Genomic DNA, 17,437 nt, shown 5'->3' with positions numbered 1-17,437 from the left:
AAGAGCTCTTTTGTCTCTTGCACCATCAGGCTGTATAATGCAGCCACTTCAGGCAGGAGCAGGAGAAGTGAGCTGGAAATGTCCCGAGCATAGTTTTAAGTGCCTTAACGCTTTCCACTTTGATTTATTGTGTTTTATTATTTATTGCTACTTTTTATATGGACTTTTAGCGTGTTAACTTTTACCTGTGTGAATGGGAGTGACATACTGCTGCACATTTTCCTTCTGGATTAATAAAGTATCTATCTAGATAGCTACATAGATAGATAGCTGTTAGGGTGTACGTGGGTGATCCCCTAATGGGCCTTTCACACCGGAACTGTTGTGAATCGGTCAAAAAAGCATTATTTTCAATAACACGAGCCGCATTTTTGACGCGACAGAAGCGCCGCTATAGCTCGGTTTTTGATGCATCTCTTCTGTCAGGAGCGTGCATTGCCGCTTGTCGTCAGGTTGCCGCGGTCAGAGTTCAACCCAATCCAACTTTCTCTGCTGTACGCTGATGTAGCTTCACTTTGTGAATAGAAACGAGGCATCAGGCCAAAACACGAAAGACTGCAATGCAGAAACCACTGATCTGTATAAAATACTGTTGTATACAGATCAGTGGCAGAAACATGTCACAGAACTGCTCATTTATACACAGCAGTTTTCTGAAGAAACCCTTGCAAATGTTTTTTTAACGACAAAATTAATTTCTGATTATTGTAGAAAAACAGTTTATCACACTTGTAATTACAATAGTAAAAAAAAAAAAAAAAGATTCTTCATCTGTAAGTTAAAACCATAACTTACCTATTATTTCAGATGAGATGATTTCTTGTTTAACATAATGAACCTTGGACATTTATTTTTAGACAAATGGCATAGAAATGTGTACATTGTTAAATCTGGTAGATTATTCATATCTCATTTCAACCAGAAAAAGACACTGTAAATAAATACAAATGTTTCTTATAAATGCAACAGGAGATGATTTAACAATGGCTGCATTGTGACTGTAAATTATGTGACATAAACTTCATGATGAATCATATTTTTAATTGAGTCATTTCAACTTGTAATTACATCAGAATATGTGATTGCCTTTAATGTTGCAATCAGGACAGAGTAATTTCTAAAATATGAATTTGACTTGTGATTGTATATGTATTAAAATTGTGCACAATAGGGGCAGGACTGTGCAAATGTCTTTTGACTGCACTTTGATTTCATGGAAATTTTTAATGATCCATTAATTTATTGTTAAAATATAAAATGAAACAGCTTTTTTAAAAAAATAATAAAATAGTTACTGTTTAAAGAGCCTTTGTTTTATTTAGAAGTGTAGAAGCAGGTGTTGGTTTGCTGGACTCTAGGGACATTTAACCAGAAGGAGGTCTCTTCTGCAGCTTCAACCTCTGGTGGAGTTTTTGAAGACACTTTTGTCCCATTTTGAAAAGCAGAGATGTTTTCTTCAAACTGGACTTAAGCTCATCACTGGAAGTTTTAGAACTGTGTCTGAATTTAAGTTGCCTGCACAGCAAATGTTCCTGATTGTATTACAAATAAAAATTATTTCTTAAAATATAAAGAAACACCCAACGTTGTAACTCTCTTAAATAACTGTCAAGTTATTTAAAGTTGAGCTTTTTGTGGTCTCAGAAGTAACAAAAAATCTGTAGCTTTATTTGGTAAAAATAAAATAGTCTGAACCATTTACAAATTAAAGCGTTCACTCTGCTCAACTGTGCTAAAAGGTTAAGCTAACGTTAGCTGAGCAAAACTTTAGCAGTGCAGTAACATTTTATTTTTAAATTATTCTCTCCTCAGACTAAGCTGCAGAACTAAGCTCTGTTGGGCACACTGTTGGGCAAACTGGGTGTTTGTATATATCCAAAAGTGTGGAATCTTGGATTGAGTCGGCCTGCTCCATCATCCAGGCTGCATGTGTCGCTCTGTGGTTCATTCGATCCCACCAAGTCAGGGGTCAATCCACCCTTTTACAACAGAGGACCATAGTCTCAGATTTGGAGGTACTGAAATTGTAGTCACTTAGCATTCTGCCTCAAATCTGCTCATTACACATTGGAGGTCACTGCCTGATGAAGCTAACAGAACCACATCATCCGCACAAAGCAAAGATGTAGCTCTGAGGTCATTAAACTGGACACAGTCAGGGACTGGACTGTGTCCTGAAATCCCGTCCATGAACAACAGGAACAGGATTGAGGCCAGTAGAATTTAGAAGTTAGCGGCCCACAGTGTGGGAGCACTGGCCTATGGTTTTGCGCACGAGATCCTGAAAATAAATCCTGAAAATAAAAATCCTGCAAATAAAACTGCCTATATAAATGGACTGCATTTATATAGTGCTTTTCCATCTGCATCAGACGTTCAAAGTGCTTTACAATAATGCCTCACATTCACCCCGATGTCAGGGTGCTGCCATACAAGGTACTCACTACACAACGGGAGCAATAGGGGATTAAAGCCCTTGTCCAATCGCCCTTAGTGATTTTTCCAGTCAGGCTGGGATTTGAACCGAGGATCTTCTGGTCTCAAGCCCAACACCTTAACCACTAGACCATCACCTCCCCCTATATAATATTAACCAATCCAGAAAAAAACATAAAATAGTCTATGGATCATAAAGTTAAAAAATAGAATTTATCAGAGGGCATTCTCAGGTGTAAAAAAATAAAGTGACTCCCATAAAATTTAGAGGGCAGTTTTAAGCAACCCTCAGGATTGGCTAACTCACAGTCAGAAATGTAAAATACAGATGTAGGTCCATATCAAAACTAAAAAGTATGCCTTGTCTGGATTGGCGTTATAGATCTAAAAATTGAAAAAATATGCTTGGCCCCTTTGCTAATGTCACTGTGGGGTTTCTACAAAGGCAAGCTGGTTAGACTTTTAAACTAGCTTCAAGACAGCCAGGGTCTTCCAGGACCAAGCATATACTTCACTTACTTGTCAGCATACGACGGATAGGCCCTGCAGATTTGGCAGAAAACCTCATTCTTCTCTTGGTCATGACCATGCCACGGCCATTTCTGTGGCCAGGTCTGGGACAAAACCTCTCTTCCTCTTGTTTCTTTCATATAGCCTGTCTCTCTCCCTTAACTCATCATCACTAAGCTTCCGCTTCTGGCCAATTCCTTTAGCAAAACTCTTTCCTGGTTGTTATCCAGGTTTGGGTGGTTGTAGTTTAAACATTTCAATTCGAATTTCAAAGCATTCTGTTAGATTTGCTTCTTGTTTGTCTTCGTTTCTTGCAGCTTCCCGCGCATTTAAAGATGCTAATAAACATTGCCGAAGATTGGTGACGGAAACGGACAAACCCACGCTCCACGCATCGACAACATACATTTCAATATGCGCGAGATTCTGCGGGAGCATGGAGCATGGTTAGGGATGGGTATTGATAAAATTTTATCGATATAAATAACATTATCGATTCCTTATCAATACCGCTTGTGAATTTTCTGTGTACTAAAAGTAGGCTTTAAAGGTTTTCTATGTCAACAACATTTTATTGAGTCTTAAAGTAAATAAATATGAAATAGGTGAATGGATCCTTAAACTCTGGACCTAAATAAACTCTACATGATGGCTTCTTGATCTCTGAATATAAACAGAAGTAAACAAAATCTGTAGTTTTTGTCAAAAGCATTTCCTTTCAGACATTATTGGCATGAATGTCTTTCCATACCTCTGAGCTGAGCTGTTGCAGCTGGCTGTACTTCACGTCAGTATCAGTTTAATTCATGAAGAATACAGGACATCTCATTTTGGGTAGAAAAAACTGTTTTAGTCGATTGTAGTTTATTTTCTGTATTACAGCGTTCGGAAAGAGGTGTTATTTTATTTAAAAGGAACCCCGACTATAAATACGAGGCCTGTGATTAAAAAAAGCGGTCCTTTTTATTTTTTTCAAAAAATAAATGGATTTGATTCATATGTTTTTACGTCAGACAAGCTTGAACCCTCGTGCACATGCGTGAGTTTTGTAATGCCTGTCGGTGAAGTCATTCGCCTGTGGACAGGCTTTGAGTGAGGTGTGGACTCCCCCTCACGTCGGAATCTCTTTGTCTGAGACGCTGCAGGGAGACGGTGCGCGTTGCTTTATCAAATTTTTTCAGGACTGGTGAGGGATATCCGTGTGGACACTATTCGAGAAATTCAGCTGGTTTTCGGTGTAAAGTTTAACGGCTGATGAGAGATTGTGTAATTTCTTTCGCTTTAAGCACAGCCAACAAAGCGGATCGGCGCGGTCGGAGGTGGCGTCCGTCTGGCTGTTTCGAGCTGAAAACATCCTTATTTAAAGCTCTGTTCACCCAGGACGTCGTCAGAGAATAGAGAAGTTTCAGAAGAAGCCGGCATCAGGAATTTTCCCGGACATTCTACTGTTAAAGGAGATTTTGTAATGAAAGAACGTACGGACGAATTTGCCGAGTTGGATCCGTGACGACGTTGCAAATCCGTCTGCGCCGCGACATGAAAAACACCTCCGTGTTGAAAACCATTTGTAAAATTCAGGCGGCTTTTGATGGCTTTCAACAAGTGAGTATCTGAGAAATTGTTTAACAGCTGGGCATGTTCCAGCTTGTCCATTAAGGTTTCCAACGGAGGTGTTTTTCCTGTGGCGACCCCCCGCGGTCGGATCCGGCCCGACATGCGAATCTGCCCGCCCGTTCTTTCATTACAAAATCTCCTTTAACAGTGGAATGTCTGGATAAACTCCTGATCCCGAATTCTTCTGAAAGTTCTCTGTTATCTCACCACGTCTTGGGTCCACAGAGCCTGAAATTAGGAGGTTTTCAGCTTGAAACAGCGAGACGACGCCACCTCGGAGCGCAGATCGCCGTCAGGCGCCGTGGGCCGTCCTTACGGTGACAGTAAAACTCCAAAATCTCTCATCAGCCGTTAAAATTTTCACCGAAAACCAGCTGAATTTATCGAATGGTGTCCACTCAGTTGTGCCTTACAGGTTTTGAAAAAATTTTGATCAAACAAAGCAGCAGTCTCTGAGCCATTCCTAAACAATGAAAAAATCGACGAGAGGGTGGGCCACTCCTCACTCAAAGACTGCCCACAGGCGAATGACGTAACCGACAGGCGTGAAAAAACTCTCGCATGCCCACGAGGGTTCAAGCATGTCTGATGTAATCACACGTGATTCAAATCCATATAGTTTTTGAAAAAAATAATAAGGTCCGTTACTTTTCTCACAGACCTCGTACATGTTTATTTTATATGACTTGTGATATTAGTAACATAACTATGGGACAAAATGTGCAAAAATAATGTCAAGTTTTATGACATTTTAAGAAACTTTATTTCTACGTAGGTCGCCATTGTTGTTTGTAACGCAATGCATTCTGGGTAGTGACGTCAAAACGGGGGCAGAGCTTCCGTGTTTACATTACAACTAGCGGCGATTAGCAACCATGAGCTCCTCTGTTCACCCTTTTCAGTTTGAACCAGAGTGTGATCTGCAGTGTGAGGAAGAGAACTTTGAAAATACTGTCAGAAATGAAGATCAGCGCTCTGATCAAGCAAGAGTTAGCCATTGTAGGTGGTGTCTGTGTGGGGGCTGCTTGCCGATGCCGACGGAGAAAGAGAGCGTCTGCTGCTTCGCGTGTTTTAGTCCTATTTTCACTAGTTACTCGTGGACGATTTTTCTTCTTGTGGGGAAATATGACGGGCACTGCATCTGGTTTAAGACGTTTGTATCCAGAAACACCAACAAGCTCCCTCATTAGCTGAGGTCGATGAAAAGCATCAAATGCATCCGCGTTGAAGTGACGTGAGCACAGCCGCGGGTCTTTCGGCAACTGCACTCCTCCACAAGCATCCTCCCACTTTTTCCTTAACTTTCTTTCTTTCGGAAAGCAATGAAGGCTTACCTCGCTTTCTTTGTTGCCCTTAGACTGAAAATTGCATCCAAAAGCTGTGCAGTGTGGCATTTTATCTCGGTAGAAGAACTAGCTTTAACACTGTTTTCGCTTGCATGAAAGATTTCAGAAACCTTTCCACATCATCAACCCCAGAATGCATTGCGCAGGCAAAAACATGGCGGCCGCGTTGTATTTAAATACATGATAAATAAACGCTATTTTATATCATTCAAGACTTGTTTACGCACTTCTAACTATATTTTATAATAGCAGATGTCAGTGTTTCAATTTTTTCACAAATTTGATGTTATAGTCGGGGTTCCTTTAAAGTGGCAATTCGTTTTGAAGTTATTAATTCTGGCCGGACTGTGTCTCAGCAGAGAGCTGTGCAGCATTTGGAGCTGTGCCAATGGAATGGAGGACGATTCTTGTTTCTTCACTGCCACAAGACAAGATCCCACTTAGTGACTTTAATCTGCACAAAAGTGACTCAGTCACGCTTGACATATTTTAATGGCTTTGAGAAGAGTTAAGAAGCGGACTTGCCACTTCTGAAGAGTTATTACTATTATTGCTGTTGTTGTTGCTATTGTTATTATTAATAATATATAAATAAAAAATTACAATTTTTAATACATTTGACTTTTTTATGAAAACAAGCATTGAGCCATTAATTATTATACAGAAAACACATGCACACAAACGTGCTGAAATGACAACACATAAACATAACATAAAAGGTTATATATTACTCACAGGCATATGCTCTTTAGGGTTTTAGCAAGGAAAAATTAAGAAAGTCCAACGACCCAGCGGATCGAACCATTGATTCGTTGGTTTACGCTTCAAAGTGCAGTTGCTCTGCAGAAGCAGTTGATTACAGACCCGCTGCAAGGGCTGCAATCAACGTAGAGAAATTATTATTTTCCCGACAAAGACCCTCAAAAACAACCGCCGCTCTGAAGGACCGATAAGGGAATTGTTAAGCAAAAAGACTTGATATCGGTGGATCGAATCATTTCTTAACGATACCCAACCCGAGATGCGAGATGTGGACCGTGGTGCGAGACCAAAAGAAGAAGAAGAAGAAGACTAAAACAAACATGGCAAACTCGTTGAAGTTTGATGAAATTGCAAAATATGGTAAAATAAATAGAATTTTGCATATTTTTGTAGTGGCCCGAGCGGGCCGTCATTTGATGAATTGCAATGGGCAATTTGGCACCGGGCTAGCGTGCAAATGGCTATGTCGAGCTGTTTGCCTGTTTTTAGTGACTGATTCTGGTGATTCTGCCGTTTTAGTCCTTTTAGACTTGTCAGCTGTGTTTGACACAGTCGACCACACAACTCTTTTAAATCGTTTGGAAAACTGTGTGGGGGTTAGGGGGACCGCCCTGGAGTGGTTCAGGTCTTATCTCAGTGGGAGGAGCTGCTCTGTCAAATTGGGGGATTTCACCTCTTCCTCTGCATCTCTAAATTGTGGAGTACTGCAGGGGTCAATCCTAGCGCCTGTTCTTTTTGCCCTCTGCCTTCTCCCACTGAGTCAAATCCTTAAAAATCAATTCTTACAGTATCATTTTTACGCAGATGACTGCTAGATTTACCTGCCACTCAAAAAACTTGCTTCTACCCCTTGGCGCCTCTTTTGAATTGTTTGAGTGACGTAAAGGCTTGGTTGGCCCACAACTTTTTAAGTCTAAATGAGGACAAAACAGAGGTCATTTTATTTGAAAATATTGACCCCCTCTTGGACTTGGGCCCTCTTAAACAGTACGTGAAACAGTCTGTCACCAACCTCGGCGTCATTATTGACAAAGATTTTAAATTTGACAAGCAGGTTAACGCTGTTGTCAAATCTGGATTTTATCATTTGAGTCTTTTATCTAAAGTTAAACCTTTTTTATTCTTTAATGTTTTCGAACAAGTCATGCACGCTTTTGTCTCCTCTCGTTTAAACTACTGTAATGCACTTTTTATCGGCATCAGCCAAAATGAACTTTCTTGCTTACAGTTGGACCAAAATTCTGCTGCGCGTCTCTTAACTGGTAGCAGAAAGCGAGAGCACATCACTCCGGTTTTGGCGTCTCTGCACTGGCTTCCAGTTCGTTTTAGAGTTGATTTTAAGATTTTATTGTTTGTTTTTAAAGCTTTGAATGGACTGGCCCCGACGTATATTTCGGACCTCATCTGAATTTATCAGCCTCCCCGTGCTTTGCGGTCCAAGGGCCAGCTCCAGCTTGTGTTGCCTGTGATGAGACTTAAAACTAGGGGAGACAGGGCTTTTTCTGTTGTGGGCCCTCAGCTGTGGAATGATTTGCCCCTTAACATTCGAACAGCCACCACTGTAGAGTGTTTTAAGTCTCGTCTAAAGATCCATTTTTATGCTTTGGCTTTTAACACCGCGTGAGTGTGTGGTCCTCTGTGTGTTTTTTTTTTGTTTGTTTGTTTGTTTGTTTTTTTGTACAGCACTTTGGAAACTATTTTTGTGAAATGTGCTATATAAATAAAGGGTATGGTATGGTATATATGTATGTGTGTGTGTGTGTGTGTATATATGTATATGTATATATGTATATGTATATGTATATATATATGTATATGTATATATGTATATGTATATATATGTATATATGTATATGTATATGTATATATGTGTGTGTGTGTGTATATACAGATCTTCTTTTTTCTTTTGTCTTTTTCCTGATTCTCTCCCCTCAGCCCCAACCAGTCCCAGCAGAAGACTGCCCCTCCCTGAGCCTGGTTCTGCTGGAGGTTTCTTCCTGTTAAAAGGGAGTTTTTCCTTCCCACTGTCACCAAGTGCTTGCTCATAGGGGGTCGTTTTGACCGTTGGGGTTTTTCTGTGATTATTGTATGGCTTTTGCCTTGCAATATAAAGCGCCTTGGGGCAACTGTTGTTGTGATTTGGCGCTATATAAATAAAATTGATTTGATATATATATATATATATATATATATGTGTGTGTGTGTGTATAAAAAAATATTCCTTTTAGAGACAAAACCTAATAAACTGTGTATGGTATTCTAATTTTTCTATTTTCTTGTAATAGATATTTGTACGCAAACTTAAGAAGGCTTATGCAAAATCTGAATATTCAGCAGTGGAGAGACTGAGGGAGAACAAGCCAGTGTACAAATTAGACCACATCATCAAAGAGAGGTGATATTTATGTTGTTCCAATATTAAATGAGTGAGTATTTTTTTTGCCAATTGTACAGAGTTGTTTTACATCAGTTGTTCCATTTTGCGGCAGATACCCTACCTTCATTGATGCCCTTCGTGATATCGATGATGCCCTCTGCATGTGCTTTCTCTTCTCTACCTTTGCCCGAACGGGTAAATGCCACGTCCAGACTATTCAGCTGTGTAGACGCCTCACAGTGGAGTGGATGAACTATGTGATCATGTCCCGTGCTCTCAGAAAGGTGACAGTATGCACTACACAGCAAAAATCTTTGACATAGAAATAAAAATGGGGTGTTCTGGTTTGTTGATACATTCTGAGTTAATTTGTTTGTTCCTCGTAGGTTTTCATCTCTATCAAGGGAATATATTATCAAGCTGAGGTGATGGGGCAGCTCATTACATGGCTGGTGCCATTTCAGTTCTCCCATGATGTAAGTGCTAAGTGATGAAATACATTCCATAGTGATTATTCTTCATCTAAGCCATAGGCATCAAATTGATTCTATAAAGGGCGAAGATGGTGCTGGTTCACGTTGTAACCAACAACTCCAGCAGGGGATTTCACTGATTAACATCACTTCATTAGATGGGATGACTTCATCAATGAAATCACCTGGTGGAGTTGGTGGTTACAAAGAAAATGTGCACCCTCTTGGCTCATTTCTGGAATCAGTTTGGTTCCTATGGTGTTTGTTGACAGTCATCTTTTTAAAACTAAAGTAGCTTGTGAAAATGTCCAGTGTCAGAAATGTATTACTACTTTCTTTACCTTCAGTGAAACTTTGCTAAAAAAAAATCACAATCTTTCATATTTAGATGATGTGATCAGCAGTGCCAAACAGGCAGTGATACCTCTCACAACCAACAGTGGTGGGATTTTCACATGTCCTATGAAGGTTACTTTGAAGTTTTCCAGTTCACAACAGAAGTTCATGTTTGGAAGTGATTCGCATTGATCATGTGTCATTCATCGATTCACTGCCTCACTAGTCAGTATCATTTCTGAATGAGTGTTTGCTGTGTTAAGACTCTTCCCACTCATTAATATTGCTGTCAGAATCTTTGTGCAGATCTCCCAATTGTGGCGGAAACTGGTACAGCTCTACTACGCCGTTGTCGTGGTGAAAAAGCAAATGAAGTGTGTTCTTCATTTACACTATTCACTACTGATCCCTCCCCAGCTGTGGCTGTCAGCGCCCCTGATCAAATCAAAATCAGTGAAAAATTTCCACATCCATTGTTTCTCAAACAATTAACTGTTTAAAGGGAAATTAAAAATGACACAAATAAATATAATGCAATGCTAAAATACCTTTGGCCATATGAGCATTGTGTTTTTATAATTTGCAGTTTAATTATTAAGATCCCATTGTCTCACATACAATTTGTACATGTTCAATAAAGCCCCTCTATCAATCAGTCAAGCAAAAATAATTATTTACCCATATAAGCAAAAACTCCATTTGTATACAGATTTCTATCAAAAAATCTATAGTTTTATAGATTAAAATCTCTCTCTCTCTCTCTCTCTCTCTCTCTCTCTCTCTCTCTCTCTCTCTCTCTCTCTCTCTCTCTCTCTCTCTCTCTCTCTCTCTCTCTCTCTCTCTCTCTCTCTATATATATATATATATATATATATATATATATATATATATATATATAATTATGGCTTTATTTCACCATGAAACGCGCTCCTGTCAAATCCGGTGTCCCTATGAGTAAATCAAAGTCACCCCTCTCTTCCGCTATGCTGTTTAATGTCAGCCGGCATCCTTACTGTTCAACTGCTGCCACCTACTGTATCAGGCCGTTATAGCAGTCCTAAATCCTTTCATTGAGTCCTGTGTCTTTCAAGTATTTAAAAAGCCAACACTTCCCCCTCTCACTTGACCTTATTGTCAAAATACTTCCAACAGAAACTTCTTTCAGGCCTTACAATTGTTTTCCTTCTGTTTTTACACTTTATAGCTTTATTTTGACATGAAATGCGCTCCTCTCAAAACGTGTGTCCCGGTAATAACATCAAACTTAACCCTCTCTTCTTCTATAGTGCTTAATGGCAGTGCACTGCTGCCACCTGCTGCATCAGTCCAGTATATCATTACTAAATCCTATCGATGAGTCCAGTGTCTTTCATGTACTTAAAAAGTCAACACTTCCCCCTCTCACTTGACTTTAGGGCTATATTACTTTTGACAGAAACTTCTTTTAGGCCTTACAATTGATCTATTCAGTTTTTACTCTTTAATCAATTAAAAAATGACCAATGTAAAATAAAATATTTTGAGGTCAAATAAAAGCACTGTGCTAAATACCATAAAGGTGTTCATTGGTTGTGATTTTTATTATTTATATTAAAACTGGTGGCATTTGAAGGGCTGCATTTCTGGTGATAGTATTTCACAACACTTTATTTAAAATGCAGTTGGTCTGGTGGTGGAATTTGGAATTAATATGTGGTCTTGATCTTGTGATGGTCTTTTATTATTTAATTTTTTAACTGTTGCATCAGTTTTAAATTACTTATAGTGGCAAAAGACTTTTCATTGACAAGTATATTATTTACTGAAAGTAGAAATTGTGTAATTATTGATTTGTTTTATAAAACACTTAGAATTTGATAAATGTAGAATGAAAGCAGAATTAAAATTAGTCAGTCCATCTGGAAACTTGTTACGACAATACATACAAGATAGAAAATAAATTTTAATGAAATTAAGACTTGAGCCATATTTTATTCCAGTATAAGAGTCAGATACCACTGTGAAACCAAGAAAAACTGACCAAAGTGCTCTCAGGATGCACCAGATTGCACGTTTTTTTCAAAATCTCCAAGGGGGCATGGCCCCGGACCCCCAAGGGGACCTTACACTCAGGATTGGATAGGATTACTTTGAAATGTAATCCAAAAGTAATCAGATTACAAGTAATCCAAATGTATGTACATACATACATGTAATCGACATGTATTCTTTGAAAGTAATCCTACCCAACCTTGCTTACGCTTTTGACGCTCAGCTGTCCAGTTACAGAAAATGTTCAGTCAAAAAAATTTCAATTGCTTGCACCCATGTTTACGTTTTAACGGCCTCTTCATGAGGCCTTGCACTATGTATACATGAGCTTTTGACAAGAGCGGAAGTTGTGCAAATCAAGGAATATTTGAAGAGTTCAGATGCAAAACCCAGTAAGTCCTTTTTTCAAATGGAGAAAAATGCAGTTAAAAATGGAGACTTAAAGGAAACCTATGCGGAAATGCATAGGGTGCATCAATAACATGAAAACAGTTTGTTCAAATTCTTTCATATTTTGCACACTGATGGTCTCCTTGACAGCCAAGTACATGTTGGCGTCAACTAAAAATTTATGGTTTTGGAGATACTGGGTTTTGCATCTCAACTCTTCATTTGTAGATCACCCTCTGTACATTTGCAGGTATTAATGAGACAAATTTAACTCCATAGGAAGTTAGATTTGAGTTAGCAAAAGTTAGTGTGCATGCTAACATCTACAATTTTGCTCCAGAGGTGTTATTAGGTTCACTTTTAGAAGTGTTTATTTCTCGCTAGCTTTTACATAATGTTACATAAACACATAAATGAAGCGATTTTAGACCTGCCAATGACGTCATGGCGCAGCTCCACTCTGATTGGCTGTCACCCCTCTACTCAAAAACCCCCTGAACATATTGAAACAGAATGTGACATTTTAACCTCTTAAACTACCTCTTAAAATAGGTCAAGGTAATCCATCTTTGAACTTGTTCAAGGTCTGTGTCCCAAGAATGTTCCCTGTGAATTTGAAGACTGTGCCGGTAATAGAACCATATTTGATGGCTTCGGGTAAAAACTATATTAATAAAAATAGATTACAAAATAGTGTATGGGTAATGTTCATTCTTAGCTGCACACTTCATTTTGTAACTCAGTGCGTTATCTGTCACTTTGAAATTTAATTAATTTGCTGGTGTAATGTGTAGGTAGGCTCAGAGGTATGACTTCATGTGTGTGCACTCTAACTGAAATTACCAAATTCTTAGGATGTCTCAAATTAAAAACCAAACAAAATATTCTTCATGGTTTCTAACTGCCTCATCACTGTAAGTATAACATGTTTTGTAATTGGTGTTGGGTATCGAGAACCGGTTCTTTTCAGGTATCGTTAAGAAATGATTCGATCCACCGATATCAATAGCCTTTTTGCTTGAAGATTCCCTTATCTGTCCTTCAGAGCGGCCATTGTTTTTGAGGGCGTTTGTCGTGAAAATGATAATTTCTCTACGTTGATTGCAGACCCTGCAGCGGCTTGTGATCAACCGCTTCTGCAACGCAACACCGCTTTGAAGCGTGACCCAATGAAGCAATTCTTCGATCCATTAGCTCGTTGGTTATTTGATTCAGTGCTCTTCAGAAGTGGCAAGTCTGCTTCTTAACCCCTTTCAAAGCCATTAAAATGTCAATTGAGTCATTTTTGTGTGGATTAAAGTCACTAACTGGGACTCTTGTCTTGTTGCAGTCAAGAAAAGAGAAATGTCATCTGTTCCGTTGGCACAGCTCCAAACGCTGCGCGAGACAGGTCCGGTTGGAATGAATAACTTCAGAACGAATTGCTGCTTTAATTAAAATGACACCTCTTTCCAAACGCTGTAATACCGACAATAAACTACAATCGACTAAAATGTTTCTTCCTCCCAAAATGAGATGTCCTGCGTTCTTTATGAATTACATCCTGACATGCAGCACAGCCAGCTGCAAGAGCTCAGCTCAGATGTATGGAAAGATATTCATGCCAATAATGTCTGAAAGGAAATGCTTTTGACAAAAACTACAGATTGTTTATTTCTATTTATGTCCATAGATCAAGGATCCAGTATGTAGCGTTTATTATGTCCAGAGTTTAAGGATCCAGTGACCAATTTCATATTTTACTTTGACTCAATAAAATGTTGTTGACATAGAAAACCTATAAAGCCTACTTTTAGTACACAGAAAATTCACAAGAGGTATCGATAAGGGAATTGGATCAATAAGCGGAATCGATAATGGTATCGATATTGGTAAAATCGTATCAATACCCATCCCTATTTATAATTTATGTGAACAAAGCTTTTATACTCTGTTTTTTCTTTTCTTTTTTTTACAGCACCCAACAGATGTTGACTACAGAGTCATGGCAACTTTCACAGAGTTGTACACCACTCTTCTGGGTTTTGTCAACTTCAGACTCTACCATTCCCTAAACCTGGTTTACCCACCAAAGGTATGTGGAACCCTTAATTCCATATTTATGCACAGCAAGTTAGGAAAGGGTAAAATGGATAAAGCTAATTGTGGAATGGCTATATTTCATTTTTTGAGTGAAATCTTAAATGTCTAAAATGTGTAGGTCCTCATGGGTATTTGAAATGTCATTGTGTAACAGATTTCATCAAGTTTTTCCTTATTTAGAGACTTGTGAAATAGAGCATGTGTGTTTTATATGTTGTAACATGATATCCAATACAGGTCTCCCAGTTTCAGTTTCATAGTGAACTTAATGCCTGCCCACATCTGTGATTCATGGGTTTTGGTATGTTTTTGGTCTAATGCTGCTCTGTATTGTAGCTGGACAGTAAAGCAGAGTTGGAGTTGAAAGATGAAGATGATGATAATGATTATGCCATGGATTCAGAAAGCTACTTTGAGGTGAGGTACTTGAGTCTCTTAGAAACAAGTTAACTGAGCCTACACATATGCCGCATTTATCTGTTGAAGACATGGAGCGGTAATTGTATTCTAACCACATTAAATCAAAACACTGCAAGTAAGCTCCTATGGAAAGTAAAGGGCGTTTGTTACAGATGTCCCACAAAGTGCAAATAATTTGAGTGTTGAGTAGGGGCTTGTTCTTCTAGAACCGACTGCTGCTGCTCATTCAAATCATCATACAGAAGAAGCATTCAGTTGTCACACATGTATCACTGAGTCATCTGGTGGCCTCAGATGGTAATGCAGTACTGTGTACTTTGACACATAAGTTGCTTTTAAATCGAAGATCGGAAAGTACAATATTTAAAATGTATATTGACTTGCATGTGGAACACATCGTGTGTGTGTGTGTGTGTGTGTGTGTGTGTGTGTGTGTGTGTGTGTGTGTGTGTGTGTGTCGGGGGGGGGGATAATGGTCACTCAGAGCACCTCCTGCTCTGACCAGCACAAGCCTCAGCACTGCAGTACAGATCAGAGCTGCTCTGAAGTAATTACTGATTTCCAAATTAATGCATATATGATTCTATTTTTTGTTATTTTGGGGGCAAACATAGATGATGATATTGGTGGTATTGTGTAATCCATATCATAGTACACTGTCACAACGGTTATGACAATGACACCGGTGTACTGCCCACCCCTAGTTCCAAGCACGTTTGGGCATTTTTAAATGTAGAACTAGTGTTGCAGTAGGAAGGGCAGTTAGCGTAAAATTTGTACCAAATAAATCCCAGTGCAGATCTTGCAAGACAGATAACATATAGTGTGGTGTGTGGGTGAACATCATGTGCGTTTGTGAACACCAAAACATAGACAAGAACAAAGTGGTGACAGTAACAACAGTGAGGTGATGTAATATGTGGAACACCAAAGAGCCCGAACTCCCACGAAACAACATACCAGGACAAACGGCAACACACAAGTGGTGACAGTAATAGTCTAATTAATGAAGATCCATACACCTACCCCAGGACACCAGAGTCTTGACCCACTTGGGAACACCCAGAACTGAATTGTGACGTCCACGAACACTGGGTCATCCACGTACAGAGACCCATGTTACAGCTGAATATCCGATCACTTCTGTGGCTGGTGTGTTGGGCCAAGACCCAAATACAGAACCATACCATATTACATGGACCACTGTGGCATGACAGGAGCCACATGGGCAGGTGCACGTACCTTCACGGAAATGGGTCCAGGTTGCAGAGCCCCAGAGGAAGCCAGGAGAACCAGGACAGCAGAAGGGGCCAGGGAGGGTACCCACCAGGGCCACCGGAGCACCTGACGCACCTCCCCACCAAGACTGCCCCCCACCCAACGGAGGCACAGAAAACACCCTGCCCCGCACAGAAAACACATTTGCCAAACGGCAAATGTCAGCTCACCCTGGTTTCTGCGTGATTGGCGCCATAAATGTGCACGCATGCACACAGAGGCCACTTGGCTTTTATAGTATAGATGTATTTTCTATGAAGGAGTTTGTATTGGAAGATTTGTAAATTGGTAGGAGGAAGTACATTCTCCATTTTAAACTGGGTAATTGTATAGAAGTGTCCCTGCATGAAATTAACTAATATACATTACACAGGGTTTTCTTTATTGTGAAGAGGTTTATGATGCCTGTCAAAGTGGGTGGTTGAAGTGGGCACCGACGTGCCTGAAAATTTTGACTTCACTGTGTGTTTTACTTGATGGTAAATGAATAAAATTTCCTCATATCATTCCAAAACTTTGCATCATGTTATTAAATGGCATGAATGTCATTGTGAAAGAGATTTTAGTTAAACTTTTATCTAAATCTGTTGACTTACAATCCACATTCCTAATCCTGTTTTGTATTGTTTTTGTGTTTAAATTGGTGGGTATATAGAAACTGTCAGCCCTGAGTGCCAGTCTGGCCCGTGTGGTTGCTACTGCTGAGGAAGAAGAGGCTCAACCAGACCAGTTTCCCATTGAAGGGGTAAGGAAAACGTGTTTAATCTCATATATTCTTTTTTTTTATTTTTTATTACCACTGTTTATGCAAAAATAACATATTTAACTAACTAGTGAGAAAAGTGAGAAATCCGGCACCGTTGCCAGGGAGTGTGAGACTGGGGTTTTCATCATTGGTTTTTAAGAATGACATGTCTCACACTATGGCCAATCTGTTTTGTTCAGCTGGTTTGAGGTTCTTAGTCTTTGGCCATTTGGGACCATCCCAGGAATCTCAAAAATTTAATTCTATTTTGAGGTTCATAGGCTTTTCTCTCTGCCCCAAGTAAGTCACAGCTTCACTTTCCAAACATTTTTCAACTTGGTCAAAATACAGAGAAAGTGCAAAAGAAATGAAATTAAAGATATGGCAGATGTGTCAGACTTAAAGATTAAGTTCTCTTTTTTTTTAAGATTCTTTGTCATATTAAAACATTGTTGGCAATGAAGCTTGTGAATGACATCAATGCTTTCTTTTAAAAGTTGTGCAGTATATTTGGAAAACATACACCTACCTACATACATAAATCTTCAACCGCTTATTGGGGGGATTGGGTTGTGGGGGCAACAGCTCCAGCAGGGGACCTCACACTTCCCTTTCCCGGGCCACATTAACCACCTCT

General features: G+C 39.4%; 1 protein-coding gene across 2 annotated transcripts in view; it reads left to right on the top strand.

Annotated features, from left to right (window-relative positions):
* Positions 1-17,437, top strand: part of pes (pescadillo) — a 42,422-nt gene that overhangs the window by 12,549 nt on the left and 12,436 nt on the right. For both annotated transcript variants that reach the window (XM_034170224.1, XM_034170225.1), the window contains exons 4-9: positions 8,954-9,063; positions 9,158-9,329; positions 9,432-9,521; positions 14,233-14,349; positions 14,694-14,774; positions 16,711-16,800. In XM_034170224.1, coding sequence (XP_034026115.1) covers positions 8,954-9,063; positions 9,158-9,329; positions 9,432-9,521; positions 14,233-14,349; positions 14,694-14,774; positions 16,711-16,800 — 660 coding nt within the window. The remainder of the gene's footprint in view (positions 1-8,953; positions 9,064-9,157; positions 9,330-9,431; positions 9,522-14,232; positions 14,350-14,693; positions 14,775-16,710; positions 16,801-17,437) is intronic.

This window comes from Thalassophryne amazonica, chromosome 5 (assembly GCF_902500255.1).
Source record: "Thalassophryne amazonica chromosome 5, fThaAma1.1, whole genome shotgun sequence".
Lineage (NCBI taxonomy): Eukaryota > Metazoa > Chordata > Actinopteri > Batrachoidiformes > Batrachoididae > Thalassophryne > Thalassophryne amazonica.
This window is presented reverse-complemented; position numbering and strand designations above follow the sequence as displayed.